Below are 18,281 nucleotides of genomic sequence, written 5' to 3'. Positions count from 1 at the left end.
AGTATGTCAGCATTTGCAAACTCAGGCTTTTGAGGTTGACTTTATAAACGTTGATCTTTAGGTCATTTGCTTTTTGTCAGTAGACTCATATCTATCTATCTAGCTATATATATATATATATATATATATATATATATATATATATATGTATATGTATGTATGTAATGTGCTTGTGTGTCTGTATGCATAGACACATACGCACACACACACATATATATATATATATATATATATATATATATATAAAATATATAGATATATAGATAGATATACAGATATATACACACACACACTCATGCATGTACACATATACAGATACATAGATACATATGCAACATATATATCTATATAGTATATATATATATATATGGGTACACTTACTTTGGTTATCAGATCAACAAGGTTGATGGCAAGAACGTCAGCCACAAAAAGGTCAACAATGCAAATATCGATACATTACCACACATGCAGAAAAGAGCCCCTGCATATGCAAATTTCATAAAAAAAGATAAATAAATAAACATCATTTGTGCTGTAACCTCTCCCACCCCCTTGCTAGTTATATATATACATACTACTCCAAGACTGCACAGTCTCTGGAAAAAGGGAATATTTTGTGTTTGTCAATGAAATGTGGTCGATTAATTTTGACCAAATATCAAACTCCCATATATTTATCTATCTATATATATATATATATATATATATATATATATATATATATATATATATATAATATCTGTCTAATGTACATGTATATATCCATATATGTATGTATAGAAAGATATATGGGTTCCATTGTTATGATCTAATGTGTATTTGTTCTAGGTTATATAGCCATGCATTTATGATTGACTAAACAGCTGGTCGACAGATGTCCAAGATGGAACAGTTCATGGGATTGGGGTATATGCCCTTACTCCTGGTTTATGTGAAGTTAGAGTTAGTATATATAATTAGTAGGGGATGTGGGAGGGGAAGCCCCCACATGGGTGTTGCAGGCGGGCTTTACCTCTGTAAAAAAACAATGTTTTTCCTTCATTTCTAAAAGTTAAATTTTGCATGCACCCTGGCTGTTTCTTGGGGCATACATAGTTGAGGATTGACAAGGGTGTTTTTGACATTATTCTGTTGATGTTTGGTGACAGTTTGTGTATTCAATATATAGTAATACACCCATCTCTCTCCCTCTCTGTCTCCCACTCTCTCCATATATATATATATATATATATATATATATATATATATATATATATATATGTATATATATATATATATATATATATATATATATATATATATATATCTAGAGAGAGAGCGATATTTATATATATATATATATATATATATATATATATATATATATATATATGTATATCTAAGTACATGATACGGGAGGTGCAGGTAGCACTTCAGTATTTAACAGTGACTGTCACAGTTTGCGATTATTTCCATTAAATCACACTAATCTTTTAATAGTTCTGGGACTCAGACTACGAAATCTTGACCCTCCAGTAGGACCTTGTATTCTTAACGTCCTTTACATTATATAACAAACTCTATAATGACCACATTTAGTGAAAATAGAAAGATCGTATTGTGGTGGTCTAAAAGGAAAACTGTTGTTTCTGTCTGAAACAAGTTTCAACACAGTAGTAGCTTTTTGACTAAAATAACATGTTTTAGATATTTAATATGCATTAGCCTTTTTACTTTAATGAACTGCTTCGCATAATTAGAGTTACTTCTCATACATCTGTCTGCATGTCTAGAGGTCAGAAAGCTGTGACACAATGGGACAATGGGTCTTTCACCAAGTCATACTTTCCCTCACAGATTTTATTAATGTTTATTTTGCTTTTGAGTCCTGCATATTGCTTTAATCTATAATTGTAATTACCATTTTACTACATTGTGCTTCTCAAACTGTCCCTCCATTACTAATATACCTGTGTTCAAAAATACCACAGAACGCAAGACATTTTTCTACCATTATGTCTCAGCTGTGAAGCAATTAGCAATGCAATTTATTGTTACAGATACTGTGTGGTACAGATGTTCTATGTCTTTTTTGAACAAACATCCAAAACTAAGCTTCCTTTCTCTAAAACATCTAAATGTATCTATCCATAGTGTAATGAAATTATACATCCTTCTCTGTGATGCTATCCAAAGATAGTGATTATTATATATAACACATTTTCTGCCAACTCTAAATTCCACAGTGTGATACTACAACTACCATCTTATTGACAGAAATGCTTCAGGAAGTATACACACAAAGTAAACAATTAACTAGAGCATATCTTTAAAATCCACTTAGATAACAACTGAGTAAATGGCAGTATTGCAGGCCAACTAAAATGGGATTTGAAATTCGATAAAGTTAAACAATCATATGTAAACAGAATTACGCATGTTTCCTACAACTAGATTTTAAATGTTTTCTGCAGTGGTCTAAATGTCTTTTTTAGCCATGGCAAGCTACAGCTGTCAATTCAAAAAGATATATTTAGTTGAAGAGAAAAAACAGCCTATGACACCATCAGTAAAAAAAAAAAAAAAAAAAAATTCTGCAATATTGGACACTTAAGGTAGAACATCTGCCCCTTAAAATCTTGTCAGACACTTAGCTCATTTTGTAATTTAAAAGCTATTTTTATGAGAACATCTGTTGGGGCTTTTGCTGATTTTGCAATTTAAAAACTTGTTCTTGCAAGAAGTAGAGATAGGCAAAACTAGGATAGCAGTATATCTAATTTTTTGGATATTCTCAGTACATATACAGAGAAATAAAATCATTTTACACAGTGCTGCACCTGGACGGTAGTATCTGATAAAGTCATTTTTAACAGTGCTGCATCTGGACGGCAGTATTGAAATAAAGTCATTTTACACAGTGCTTCGTCTGGACAGCAATATTCTACAGTGGTATATAAAGACTGTTGTGAAAGAAATTAGCACTGCTATAACAATGGCTGTATAAAGTCAATAAATTATGGCAATTTTCCAGCATCACTGGGATGACTGGCAATAATATTTATTTGTAATTTGTATTCAGCTTTTGTCAATATGGCTTTTAATAGGGTACCTTGAAAATGCGTATTTCATAATAAGCATGCTTTTTGGCCTATATTTATAGGAATAATATGCCATAAATTTGTAGGAATAATACTGTTGACCTTAATAATGTACCAGGACTAAGATTTCTAAAGCAGTTCAAGACAGTAAATGCCATTTCAGTCCAAAAAGTCAAAATACCATTGGAATATACACACATATATAAAGAGGGAGATAGACAGCATAGCCTGACATTTTTTACTGTACACATATAATAATTAAACACCATTTAATTTATTTAAACTACTTACCCAGACCTTGGAAGACTAGCACAGCAAATATCAAAATGCGAAACTGCAACATATCCACACAGCCTGGAAAAAACAAAAAAGCACAAAAAGGAAATGTTACCAATGCCCAGGTTTGCTTTCTGTGGATAAATAATAACTCTGTGTTTGACCAGGTACTAAAAACTTTGTAAGCCTGTTTTCTAATAAACCCTAGAAGGCATATGAGATAGAAGGCTGTTTTTCACTAGATCTAAAAAAGATTTTGTGCAATAAACACAGTCATATAACATAACTGAGACAAAGATGACATACTTTAAACCAAATATCTAGCCAACAAAAGTAGATTGATAGGATGCCTGATAAGGCCAAACTAAAAATGTATGGCTATAAAATAGGTCATACAAGTGAATCAGACATGAAATATAACAAAGTTAAGTAACTTCATTGAATCTTATGTTGAAAAATGTTCTCTTAAGGAACTGGATATAAATTAAAAAAATAAGTATTTTGGTGCATCTGTATGTTCACAATTACTTATTTTACATAATTGCTAAAGTTATATTTCAAATTTAGTTCTGATAGGTACCAATAGGTTCCTGACCTTACAGTAGTTTCAAGGACTGTTCCCAAGACTTTTAAGACTGTTAATGACAATATATGTCTATCTCTAGCTAGCTGCATTATTTTTGATGGTACATTTACTAGATGAATATTTACCAACACCAACTTATGGAATGACAGTTCTCTGAAACTGACAGATCAGGGCAATAAAGAATGGGTATAGGGGTTCTCTCTTTGTATGGGAGCACAGATGGGATTGTTTCTCATTCATAAAATAGTCGATTTTGTGTTTTTTGGGTTTTCTAGTGAAATGTGGTTTTATTCAACAGTGATTTCTGAAACAGCAATTTGAAAACAAAACAACCAAAAAAAAAGCAAAACTCTTTCAGTAGATAATAAGTAGATTGCAATATTTATGCTGCCTATCAAGTACCCATACATTTATGATACTACAATTTAAAAATATAAGCAAAAATACCACTCAGCCAGTTGAAAGAAGCAAGAAGTACTCCGAGAAGGCTGTGGCCAAAGCGCTAGAGATTGGTTTTAAATAAATCTGTTCTGTTTTTATAGAAGTTTATTTTGCTGCTTCTTTCAACTGGCTGAGTGGTATATTTACCCATAGATTTATCCCTTCATTTTCTAATTGCCTCCTTTATCCATTTCAGTTTTGCAAGGAGGTGAAACCTACTCCAACACTTAGTGCAAGGCAGTGATACTAATGCAGGCTACACACACACACACACACACACACACACACACACACACACACACACACACACACACACACACACACACACACACACACACATATCATCCATACCCATGTGGAGTTTCAACTATGGCTTATAACTAGGGTGCCAGGTATTCCCACAAAGGCTAATGTAGCCAATCTTACTCCAAATGGGATAGATTAATTCAAGTACCAAAAATGAAATTGGATAAGCTTAAAATGGCCAGCAAGGGCATCTAGACTAGTACTTGCCTATGAACCTATTAAATAAGTTACCAACTTATAAAAAAAAAATCTTGCAAATGGTAGCATGATAAATCATGGCAAGATTCACTTGCTAAACTAAATTTTCTATTTATATCTGTCTGTGGATTCAATAAACTCTGTGTAGGTTCTGTGCAGAGCATACATGGAGTGTATTCACATATGCGATACTGCGAATCTTGCGGCATCGCACAACATATTACTATGAATATTAGTGATGTGCAGCATGTGTAGGTAAGGTTTTGCAGCTCCCCCCAGTATTACTGGCCACGAAACCTGTATACTGAATGTGGATCATTCCACTCAAACATTAAACTAATGAGAGGACCAAGGGCAAGCATGCATTTTCTGAAAGATATGAAGTACGGAACACAAATTTATATGTCATTATATACTGACCGGAATCTTCAGTGAATTCACAATAAACCACCCATTTTACAAGAAACAGGCCAAATATATGATGAAAATATCTGGACATCCTGTAAAACTGTGGACAGTTTGCCTTTTGTCTTTTAATTAATTTTTTATACTTTTTCAATTTTTCTTTTTTATTGCCAATGTTCGTGTGATGTGCCACTTGGCATAAACATGTTTAGCTATGCTTGCCTGGTTTGCATGAAGTGTCATCAGCCTACAAACTGGACAATTGGACCACTCATGTTATAGACAGGACCCAACAGCTACACATATGAACTGAATGCATTCAGTTAATAATATTGTACATCGTGCAACCATGGTAAGCGGTGTTGCTCTACAATTAACAGCAAGAACCTTAAAATAACTACTGAAATAGCAGATATCATCTCACTAATCCTATGACAACAGGTGTTAAGTGTAGAGGTGGAGTGCAGATGGTACGGGGTTCTAGTACAGGGTGTGCACATTTTGTTTTACTGTTGTAAGATTGCAGATTATAGCAATAAAGTGCAAGATACACAACTGTTTTTCATCCTTCTTGTTGTAATAGCTGCAAGTGTAGGAGAACTGTGTGTATGTGTATATATATATATATATATATATATATATATATATATATATATAGTAAATTTGACTAAACCATTTACAAAAGTGCCTGTATACCTAATCAGCTAGAAATTGCATTGTTTGCCACTGTTGTGCATTGCTTACTATTGTACAAACACAGTGCCTGGCATTACGCACCCTCGCCTACCATGTTTACTCGATAGTAAGCAAAGTGCAACATTTTCAAGTGTTGCAAATCCAAAATGTGTGCACTCTCAATAAGAGCGAGACATGCAATGGGGGAAACAGCACCATATAAACTGCAATTGGTGGGAAATGGTCATTAGACATTGAGCTTGAAGTATGGCAGGTATGTCTGGAGTTGCTGGAGAGGGTGTGCACGTTTGGGCACAGTGTTGGAGTGTCAGGAGTCCAAGATTTTTTTAGACTCCTAGTTAGGGAGCATGGGCCCAGGTTGCTGCAACAGGACTGTTCTAGATCAAAATATAAACTTGAAGCCTGGAATAGTATTGCCAGGGCCTTAACCAGTACGACAGATATCTTCTGGAGAGGTGAGCAATGTAGACATCATTTTGATGACCTCTAGAGGAGGAAGCAGGATAACCTCCATCTTTAGATCAGGGAATATCGAGCAAGGAAAACCCCATAGATGTGTAAGTATCATTTTCATTGAGTTATTGTAAAAGTTAAATGCTGAATACCGTCAAGATTGGTATTCATACTGGTGTTCTGTTCTGTTTTTCCACAGCTGCTGAGAAGAGAGTCTCGAATGTTCAATCCCATGCTACGTATCTAGTAAGGATGCGAGAAGCATGTGGCATGTATGCGTTAGAACAGTACTGTCTAAACTGTATTTTAATGTTGTTGTTGTCTTTCGGCTTTTCCCAGTTAGGGGTCACCACAGTGGAACTCCGGTCCGCTGTGTGTATAGTAATTTTGTAGCATTAAACGTTAAGGACTGCCTAGCTGGTATTTAATAGAGTTGTATCAAATTGAGCATTCATATCCCAAGTGTAAAAGAAGCTATAGATGCTGTAGTCTGTAGCACAAAGCAATGGTGTCATATTCTAAAATAACTGTAGGCGTGCATCTCTAAACTGTGAAAGGAAAGGTATGGATGCAATAGTCTCTAGGACAAAAGAACAGTACAGTATTTTAGTGTAACCATCGATTGCCGGTTCAAAAACCGCACTTCCCAAATATACAATACTGTTAGGTTTTCATCATTATTGGAATGTAACTTCATACCTGTATACCACTGGCAAAAATGTCCTTCTGTAATTCATAATCAGTATAATTTGAACACGCATATGTATCAAATTGAATATGTATATCCCAACTGTAAAAGAAACTATGCATGCCTTAATCTGTAGCACAAAGCAATGGTGTCATAATCTCAGTGGCCATACATCCCTAAACTGTAAAAGAAAACGTATGCATGCAGTAGTCTGTAGGATAAAAGAACAGTACAGTATTTTAGCGTAGTCATTGGTTGTGGGTTCAAAAAACACAATCCCCAAATATACAATACTGTTATATTTTCATCATTATTGTAATGTAACTTCATACAACTATACCAGTGGCACAAATGACCTTCTGTAACCTATAATTATTTTTATTTATTTATTTATTTGCAATTGGTTTACCAGGATAGTCCATTGGGCCTAAAAGAACCCATTTTCAATGGAGTCCTGGGGAGAAAAGCTCCAAAAACAAACAAACAAACAAACTGACTAGGTACATACAATAGAAAAGCTCCAAAAACAAACAAACAGACTAGGTACTTACAACAGATTACTAATGATAATTATACAAATGTAAAAAGAAAATACAAACATTGAATTCGATTTGAGATACATTCAAACAATGCAGTCTTGTAAAAAAATAAATGTGAGGTGTTTGGGCTTTGAAGAGGTGATATTGTTTTGTCATACAGAGTAGTTATTTTGTAGGGAGCATTAGCTATATGAGGCATAGTCAAATGTCATGAGACTGAATGGAAGATGAAGATTACCATATTTTTATGAGGGGTGGGAGCAAGAGCATTCCCATTGGGACTTTAGATGTATGTGAAGAGAGTTTTTGAACATGTAATGATTAGAGATGGTGTGAATGGATGGTGGGAGTGAGTTCCAAAGATGAGCTAGGTTAAAGGATAGTAAGTTTTTGCCTGTGGGACGAGTTGGTTTATGTACTTCTAATAGGTTTTGATTGTTTGACCTTAAGACTCTGTCAGGCAGGTGCATCTTAAAAGCAGAAGACAGGGAGGGACAAAGAGAGGGGTTGTTAATGAGCTTATGGGCTAGGGTTAGCTGAGTATATTTGAGATGATTTGGTAGTTCAAGCCAATTTAGTTTTTGGAGAGAGGAACAGTGGTGGGTGGAAGACCTGTGGCTGTTAGCGAACTTGGCGATTTTGTTATAGCAAGAGGAAAGTTGTTTTTTTAGAGAGGACTGAAGATTAGTTAGGAGTGGCGCTCCATAGAGAAGGGAGGGAATAAGAAAGGAAGAAGAGAGAGTGATTTTAGAGGTCCTTGTGAGGTACTGATTTTGACGGTAGAGCATACCTAGTTTTTGATGGGGTTTTTTAATATTTAGTTGTAGATGGGAGTTGAAATTAAGCTGGTTATCAATTTGGACACCAAGTAACTTAGTTTCAGACACCAGTTCTAGAAATTAGTTGTTTTGACTAGTAATCAAGAATGTGTTTATATCGAAGGGAATAGTTTTAGAGGGGGTAAATACCATTAGTTTAGTTTTGGAGGCGTTGAGAGCTAGGTGGTTTATTTTCATCCAATGCTCAGTAATTGAGAAAGCTTCTTGCGTAAGCTTTTGGAGCATGGGGGTAGATGTGGCAGAGCAGATAATGGTAGAATCATCAGCATATTGGATGATGTTTGAGAATGGGATAGATTTACGGAAATCATTTATAAATATGTTAAAGAGAAGAGGACCAAGTATGGAGCCTTGGGGAACTCCGGTGGGGGTACTAAGAAAAGAGGAAGTGGCCTTTTTCCATTTTACAGCTTGGTATCTATTTGATAAGTAGCTGGAGAACCAGTTCACAGAGGAGGGAGAAAGGTTAAGTTCAGAAAGTTTAGTTAAGAGCAGGCTGTGTGAGATAGTGTCAAAGGCCTTAGAGAGGTCAAGTAGTAGTGTAGAAACAATTTGGCCAGAATCACGTGCTTTATTTACAGTTTCAAGATAGGAGAGGAGGGCTGTCATGGTGCTATGATTTGGCATAAAACCATGTTGTGTAGGGGTTAGAAGGTTATTGTCTAATAGTTGAAGTTGGACACACTTTTCTAGAAGTTTAGAAATGGGGGACAGGATAGCAATGGGTTGGAAGTTGTTGACATTGCAGTTATTGCCGCCTTTATGCAGTATGCACTATAATCAGTATAATTGGAGCAATCTGTGCTATAGTGTGCCTCAGTTATAAACTAGGTGGTCTTAAAGGTAAGGAAGAAACATGTTAGGAGTTTGTACTGTTAAAAGTAAAGGCAACAGAGTAGAGTCAAATAAATGAAGGAAAATTTACCAGAAAGCCCAGGATCACACAAAACTGAATCTTTAATGTGAAAACACAAAGTAAAATCACGGTTAAGTGCTTTTTTTTATCTGAATAGACCACTATAGAACCTTGAGTTACAAAGACTGCAGTTCATCTTAAAAACTTAAATGAACTAGAAACACAACCCAACAAAAAACAATTAAATGCTTCAATTCCTGAAGACCCAGCAAATGTTTTAAAGAGAAATGAACTTGCAAAGAAAAACACAAGAAAAGGAAAAAGCTAATAGTTAAAAAATGCTACAAAATACTGTAGAGTTCTGCAAACTAAATCTGTAAATTAAATTAAATCTTATTTGCTCTTCTTTTAAGCTCACTTGATATAGAAATATAGTCATTAAGACCAGGTGGGTTTGCAGCATCTGCAAGTGCATCTCTCTGTGCAGCAATTTGTTCTTCCAGTCTCCAACAAAAGCAGCTGCTTCCACTTGTCCCAGCCCTAGAAAAGAACATTTCTTGAAATTCTTAAATATACAAGCATATCTGGCCAGTGCACTTTTCTTGTCTTTCTTGGATATACTACAAAGATGTTGATATATCCTCCTGTTAAATGCATTCTTAGTTTTGCCTATGTAAAAACCAGGACATAAACTGCATATGGCCAGGTAAACAATCCATTATGACTGGTAATTGAAATTATCATGAGCATTCATGGCTCTAATCTTATAGGTTCATAGGTAAGTACTAGGCTATCGGCCCAAGGGCCTACGTAAGTCTAGCCAACAAGGCTCCCTGGCTTACGCCACCCAAGAAAGTTAATTTTGTGCGCTCCTGATGAGCAGAGCCACAAAAGTGATCCCCGGGGTGTATTTCTTATTTCCCATCCACTCATCAAGATTTTTCTTGAAGAGTGCTAATGAGGAACTTTGCTTGACATAGATAGGTAGCTTGTTGCAGAGTGTGGGATGTCTCTGGGACAGGAATCTATCCCTCCAGCATTCCTGTTTATTGTGGTGACAAGGTTTAGGTCCCTAGAGCATGTAGCTCGGAGGGATTGGGATTTCTTTAGGTGAAGCATGTCCAACAGCTCTGGGTTTAACATAGCTTTATATGTTAGGCAGAGATCTCCTCAGAGTAGGCGATATGCTACAGCGTAAAGCTGGAGTTTTTTTGAGACTGTCAGTGTAGGGCATCTGTTTGATGCCAGTAATCCTCTTTGTGAGGTACTTCTGTAGACTTTCCAGCTGCTGCAGATGTCCTGTGAGGTACATTCCAAAAGGGGTGTTGTACTCTATAATGGGTCTAATGAGTGCCAAGTAGAGGGGAACAATGACCTCTTTTTTCCTGGATGAGAACCCTTTTGTGATGAGGTGTGCCACATAGAAGGATTTCCTGACTACTGTGGCGATGTGATTATCAAAGAAGAGACTGCTGTCCACCTGGGTCTCAAGGTCTTATCACACATTCAGAGTTAAGTAGACTGCCATTTATGTGGTAGTTCTTGGGTACAGATTTTTTACCAAAGGGAATGATAATGCACTTTTTGGCATTGAGCTTGAGGCCATGCCTCTAACACCAGGCATCTGTCTCAGTGAGGCCCTTCTGTAGGATGTCCACATCATTTGGAGACTTGACTATGTCTCCTAGTTTGCAGTCATCTGTGAACTTCATTAGCCAGAGGCCTTCTATGTTAGCCTGTACTTCAGAGAAGTAGATACCAAACAGGAGAGGTCCCAGGACTGAACACTGTGTTACTCCACTTGTCACTGGTTTGAAGTCAGATTTGGAGTCTGCAACTTTTACAGAGTGGGTTCTGTCAGTGAGCCAGTTGGCAGCCCATCTTGTGATGTAGGGATTTATGACTCAAAAGAACGAACAAACTATGTACTCAACGACAAAGTGAAAAGTCACCAGCTGGAGACTAAATAAATTTATTTTGTACAAAAACAAGAAACGAACTTCGAAATTACAAGAACACAAATAAAAGTAATGTAAGCGCTTTTGTTTAATTAATTTTAAACTTCATCAGACAGTGTTTTAAAAATCGTCACTTCCTTTTATAATCTCCTGTAATTCAAAAAACCCCACCATATGGCTCTTGAAACCTCGCAAATGCCTAATGATACTATAAGGGAAGATAGAATCAAAAATTATTCTCTTTATATTAAATCTATTTACACTTTATGGTTTTAAAATTACACCTCCATTATGAATCAGATATCCAAATTTTATTATAATTAACTATTAGACAATCAATTATTATTTAATTAAAACATTCTTAAAATTGCAAATATATATATATATATATATATATATATATATATATATATATAAATATCTCAAAAATCAAATATATTAATATATTAATAAATTAATATATGATGCCAGTCTCACGAAATAGATTTAAATTCTAATAGTACTATTGACATTTTTTTATATAAAAATTATATATTAATTATGGATAATAAATAATAATAAATTAACAATTTTTATATATAATATCTATAAAAAATAATAAATAAAAATATAAATATAATTTAATTTAATTTGATCTTTGATTTTCTATTTAATGCCTTAAGTTTTAAAATTGGGGCTATTGAACTACGTTCATTAATTCCTGGCCATGTATCCGCTTGCACTTTAATTTGCCATTGTAACTCTTTTTGTTATAAAAATAAGCCCCAAGGACATTTATCTTCTATTTCTACATGGTCAATAACTGTAAAATAAAACTGATGATTAATGAATTCATTAATATGTTTTGCTAAGGCATTATTTGTTTTATTTTTCTTTATAGAATATTCATGTTCATAGATCCTTTGTGATAACACTCTCTCTGTTTTTCCTATATAAAATATAGGGCAAGAGTTACACATCGCTAAGTATACTACTGCTTTAGATTTACAATTATATTTGCTTTAATATTAATTAAACGAAAGCGCTTACATTACTTTTCTTTGTGTTCTTGTAATTTCTAAGTTTGTTTCTTGTTTTTGTACAAAATAAATTTATTTAGTCTCCAGCTGGTGGCTTTTCGCTTTGTTGTTGAGTACGTAGGGATTTATACCTAGTTTAGTGAGTTTAGCTATAATTCCAGAATGGGGGATGGTTTTGAAAGCCTTGGCACGGTCAAGATAGGCTGTGAGAACCACCTTACCCTCGTCTATGGCTTTGGTGACTGCCTCAAAGAAAAAAGTCACAAAATACAAACTGAAGCAAAGAAACACAAAAGCCAGAAATAGTCGCTGGATTGAACCCACTCTGTAATGCAGGCTGCAAATCACAGTACAATTGTAGAAGGCATAATCTACTTTATTAATTTCAGAACATAAAAATAAAAAATGTTCTGAAGTTAATAAAGTGGATTCTGCCTTCTACAATGGTGTTGTGATTTGCAGCCTGCATCACTGAGAGCGAGTTCAGTCCAGCTATTTCTACTGGCTTTTGCGTTTCACTGGCTCAAAGAAGTCGATCAGGTCCAGAAGGCATGATCTGCCTTTCACAAACCTGAAATGGGTGGGGTCCAGAGTTTGGAGGTTACCAATGTCTTTGTTTAATGAGTTCCATGATACTACGTTCCATGGCCTTGCAGATGAGGCTCGTCAGGCTAATAGGGCGATAGTTCCCAGGATCAGCGGTAGCTCCCTCTTTGTAGACTGGGATAACTGTTGCTGTGTGCCATTCAGTGGGCACAAAGCCTGATGTGAAACTATGACTGAACATGGTGCTTAGTTGGGGAGCACGTTCGTTCTAAAGTTCATGTAAAATGCAGCCTGGGATGTTATCTGGTCCTATGGATGCTATGTTTTTGGTTTTAGAGAGTCAGCTTTTACCTGCATAGATGTGATTACAGGAACTCTGCATTCTTCCTGTATAGATATGGGACCTTTAGGGGGTGAAAGGAGGGTAAAGTTAGCACTGAACCTATCTGCCAGGATGTTGGCAATATCAGTTGGTTCTGTAATTTTCTTGCCGTTGTGCTGTAACTCATATCAGATCTGGGTGTTGCCATTGAGATTCGTGACATAGTTATAAAATGCTTTGTGGCTGCCCTTAGAATCAGTGGTGATTTTGTTTTCATAGCTAGATTTGGAGGATCTTATAAGGTATCTCAGCTTCTTACTGAGGCTGACCAGGGAGCTCCTCCACTCATGGTATTTTACTCTCTTTTGCAACAGTTTCTTCCTTCTGTTGTAGAGTTTGTTTATGGCAGGGGACCACCAGATTGGCTTCCTTGTTTTGGAGGATAGTGTCTTGGTTCTGTTTGGGTTAGCACAATCCATGCACTCGTATAAATGCTCATAGAGTGCATTTGTGTAGGATTCAGCAGTCGTAACTGTATTGTCCATCTGTATGGGTGCCAAGAAGTTTGCCACTTCTGTCTTAAGAAACAGGAAGTTGGCTTTGGAGAAATTTTTTACCATGGTTTCCTTAATGGTGGGTGGGGGCAGGATGTCCAACAAATCACCCTCAAATATTGTTCCAATAAATGGGCAATGATGACAGCTGCCACATTTTGTTGTCACCCACAAGACGTATAAACCATCTTTTGGTTTCTCCATTAGGCATTTTATATTGGGCTTTTGCTGAAGGTAAAGGATGAGGATTCAGGAAAAACAATGCATAAACTCTCATCACATTGTAGAATACTCCAATTTCTCTGCAACACTTTTTGTATGTCCTCAGCATTGACAGAATAATGTAGCACCATACTAGTGTATCCTGCAAACTCCTTACCTTCCCTGCCACATTGTTTAAAGTAACCAGAACTCAGACCATATTTTATAATTTAGACATACCTATTATGGCTTTCCACCAACACCTCCTCATGTAGCCTGTCAAACAAAGATTCAGGGTAACCTCTATCAAGAAATATACATTTCAGTGTATCAAAATGTTGTGAACACATATTGTCATCAGAGGTCAAACAGGAAATTTTAATAAGCTGGTTTATCACTATGCCCCTTTTCTGGTGAAATGGATGGCAGCTGGTAAAAAAAAAATTGGAGACGGTGGACTTTCTAAAAATCTGAGTCTCCAGGCCACTCATATCTTCTTTCATAATCGCAATATCCAAATAGTTTATATGTTCAGAATCAATGTGATAAGTGAATCTCAAAAAAGAGGTACTGCAATGTAGTTGTCTCAGAAATACTTCCAGTTGGGCTTTGGTACCAGCCAAATGAACAACAAATCATCCAGGAATCGAAAATATCCCAGACATTTTTCAAAAAGGGGCAAGTTTGAACAAGGTTGTAAGTTCCCACCTAAGAAGGACTGCATTTGCAAATGTGGAGGTACAAGTGGCCCCTGTTGTAACACCTTGTAGCTGTTTATAAATCTCCCATATAAATCATAGACAACTGTTTTGTCAGACACTGACAAGAGAACCAAACTGACATACAATTTCCTCAAACCATAATAGGCATTTTTTCATGGGGAATCACTGTGTATAAACTTTATATATCTCAGGTCACAAGTAGAAAATCAGTGAGATCAACATAGCCTAGAGGCCATTAAGGTTTTCTTAGATGAACTTTTGCTGTTTGACACTATTTCACAAGGTTTATATGATTTCCTTAGGGTAGAAATTCTGACTATTCTGAAGATATTCGGTATTCTGAAAATTCATTCCAACATCTCCGATCCTCCTCTACAACTAATTGTTGCAGCTGTTGGCTCTGTCACTAAGCAATGGCAAAATTTATTGATTGTAAGTTGAAGCAGCATTTCTGTGATTTTCCACATATCATTCAAGATTTGTGGGATTTGTTGGACAGACTTTGGAACATTAGACCTGGGGATGATTCTCTGTTTGTGACCTGTGACATACAAAGTTATACACAGAAATTCCCTGTGAAGAAGGCTTGGTTCTCTGTCAGCATCTGACACCACAATTGTCTGTGATTTCATGCAAATTGTACATAATAACAACTTCCTCTTTTTTGAAGGGGAGATTTATAAACAGCTACAAGGTGTTATTGACAACTTACATGAGGAGGTGTGGGTGGAAAGCTATAATAGGTATGCCCCAATTATAAAATATAGTCAGAGTTCTTTTAATGTGACAGGAAAGGTAAGGAGTTTGCAAGATACACCAATATGGTGATATATTATTATCTCGATGCTGAGGACGTACAAAAAGTGTTACAGAGAGATTGGAGTATTCTGCAATGTGACGATGAGTTAAGAATGCTTTTTCCTGAATACCCATCCTTTACCTTCAAAAATAAGCCCAATATAAAATGACTTTTGGAGAAAACAAAATATGGCTTATACGACATCTTGTAGGTGACAACAAAATCTGTTCTCATTTATTGAAACAATATTTGAGGGTGACTTGTTGAACAAGATTAGAGCCATGAAGGCTCATGGTAAGTTCAACTGCCATTCAGAAAGGATTGTTTACCTAGTCAGATGTACTTAATGTCCTGCTTTTTATATAGGCAAGACTAAGAATGCATTTAACAGGAGGATATATCAACACCTTTATAGTATATCTAAGAAAGACAAGAAAAGCGCACTGACCAGACAAGCTTGTATATGCAAGAATTTCAAGAGATGCTCTTTTCTAGGTCTGGGACAAGTGTAAGCAACTGCTTTTGTTGGAGACTGGGAGAACAAATTGCTGCACAGGGAAATGTACTGACAACTTAAACTAGATGCAGCAAACCCACCTGGTCTTAGTGACTTTTGTATACTGTGATTTGTTTTCTTTACACTGTGATTTACTTTTATTCTGCTTGTAACTGCATATTAAAACTTGAAAAGAGACCACAGCTATGTCTGTTGTGAGTCAGACAGAAATTAGAATATGTAAATTAAGGAGTCACACAGAAGTTAGAACAGGTCAGTTAATGTTAATCATCTGTGAAAAGAGGGGGTGGAGTTAGGAACTAAACCTTCTATTTAACGGGTAAAATGAAACATTTCAAAGCTTTGCTGGAAAAGCTCACCCAGACTCTGCCACAGCTTGCTGTGATGAAAAGGTTAGTTTGATTTTGATTTATTGCACTTTGTATTACTTTCTTGCTTTTTTCTATTCCCCGGGATTCATGAACCTTGCGCCAGGCGCACGCATAGCGTACACGTTACAACGCCAAATATGGCCGCCGAGCGATTCATGTACGATCCAATCCCACGTGCACTACCGGCGCGGTTGCGCAGCCCGGCGTAGGTATGCTAAACACCCCATGTGCGGTGTTGCACCATGCAAATGAAGGCATATAGCAATTCACGAAGTGGCGCAGGCGTAGCATAAGCCCAGGGCAATGTAAACCAAAAAAAAACGGTTTACATTTTCCCAAACATAACATAGGAGTAACGGAAGAATGTCAGACCCAGGTATCACACTGGTACCATATGCCAATGGCGAAATACACTGACAATGTCAAAAGAAAACATGCACAACATGTAAATAACAACTTAAATGGCATGTCCACAGCAACTCACATCAGAACCCTAGGACATGTTTGCGGAAGGTGCAATACAATGAAATAATATAACAATGTTATAAAACAGCAGCGTAATACACATCAGGTTCACAGCATAATACACCATGGTATGCATGGAACGCCACAAACACGGTGCAAGTGTTGCCAAGGACTCACGGCAGTGTTCAGCGTGGTAACTATGAATTAGTAGTCAATGCCATGCAAATGAGGCAGATAATACTGAATCGCAAATCCCCCACCGGCGTAAGACTGTACCAAATGGCGCAGCGGTAATACACTGAGGAGTGGCTCAGAGGGAATACATGTCATCTGCAGAGGGGTGTGCCACCATAGCAAGAAGCATATTGGAGCACAGCAAACCTGGGCTGTACATCGCAAATCACAGCTGCAGGACTGAGGTGTGGGGTAATAGTTCAGCTGAGAGCACACAATGCGTGCAGAAGTGCATGTGTATGAGGATGTCTACGTTCCCTTAACCTAGTTATGTGACGCTCGCCCCGCAAACAACATCGGAAACAGGAAGGTGATGTTAAGAATATGAGGAAATGCGGAAGAAGTGTAATTGGAGTACTAATGAGCAATCAACACTAATCAACCCACGAAGGCCAATCGGCGGCAGCTGACAACACTGCATGCAGAAACCTGCAAAATGGGATAGGGGAGGCATATGAATGCAAAGAAAGTAGGGGAGGTAGCAGATTGCAAAGATAGAAGATCTGACACAGCAGAGCAAAGCAGACAGGCAGCACAACGGCGGCAGCACACAAAACGCATGATATGCCATGTCCCAGAAAGTACACATGACAGTGCTCTGCAGGATGCATGCCAGAAAATAGTAGGTGCAATGTGCAGAAATAGTAAGGGAAGGTCGAAAGGTAAAACATGGCAGGCAAGAGTAATGCAACACCAAAGGCAACAGCGTTGTAGTTCCATCGGTAAAACACGTAAGATAACCCCCAGATACGGCCGTACAAACACACCCTATGACATCATCGGTGTGCACAGCACAATAGTATAAAGTGTGAATGCACACAACACACAGCCGTGTATTCCCAAACGCCGCACCATAGGTGTAAACACACGGGGAACTTTTAAAATGTACATGTTGGATGCTGCCGTGGCTGTGATCCATCAGCATGTGTTAGAGACAGACGGTGTTGTTGAGGAGGGTGCCGACAACCACCGTATGCCTCAGAGGAGAAGGAGAGTGTTCAGACCAAGAGTAACCTACCAGGGGCTACAAGACCTGGAGATAGTAGAGCGTTACAGGGTGGACAGGGACACATTACAGCAAATAGTGGAGCTGTGCCGGCCACGCCTGAGAACAAGAAACAACAGAGGGGAACCCATCCCAGTGGACACAAAGGTATGTATAAGCTTGCAAATACTGGCCACAGGTACCTTCCAAAGGCCAACTGGAGAT

At 37.0% G+C, this 18,281-nt stretch overlaps 1 protein-coding gene across 2 annotated transcripts in view; it reads right to left on the bottom strand.

The window, feature by feature from the left end:
- Positions 1 to 18,281, bottom strand: part of LOC122813438 — a 277,358-nt gene that overhangs the window by 146,541 nt on the left and 112,536 nt on the right. For both annotated transcript variants that reach the window (XM_044085756.1, XM_044085762.1), the window contains exon 2: positions 3,372 to 3,434. In XM_044085756.1, coding sequence (XP_043941691.1) covers positions 3,372 to 3,434 — 63 coding nt within the window. The remainder of the gene's footprint in view (positions 1 to 3,371; positions 3,435 to 18,281) is intronic.

Source organism: Protopterus annectens, chromosome 1.part1 (assembly GCF_019279795.1).
Source record: "Protopterus annectens isolate FY-2018-M chromosome 1.part1, PAN1.0, whole genome shotgun sequence".
Lineage (NCBI taxonomy): Eukaryota > Metazoa > Chordata > Ceratodontiformes > Protopteridae > Protopterus > Protopterus annectens.
The sequence above is the reverse complement of the archived record's forward strand: the minus strand, read 5'-3'. Positions and strand labels throughout refer to the sequence as shown.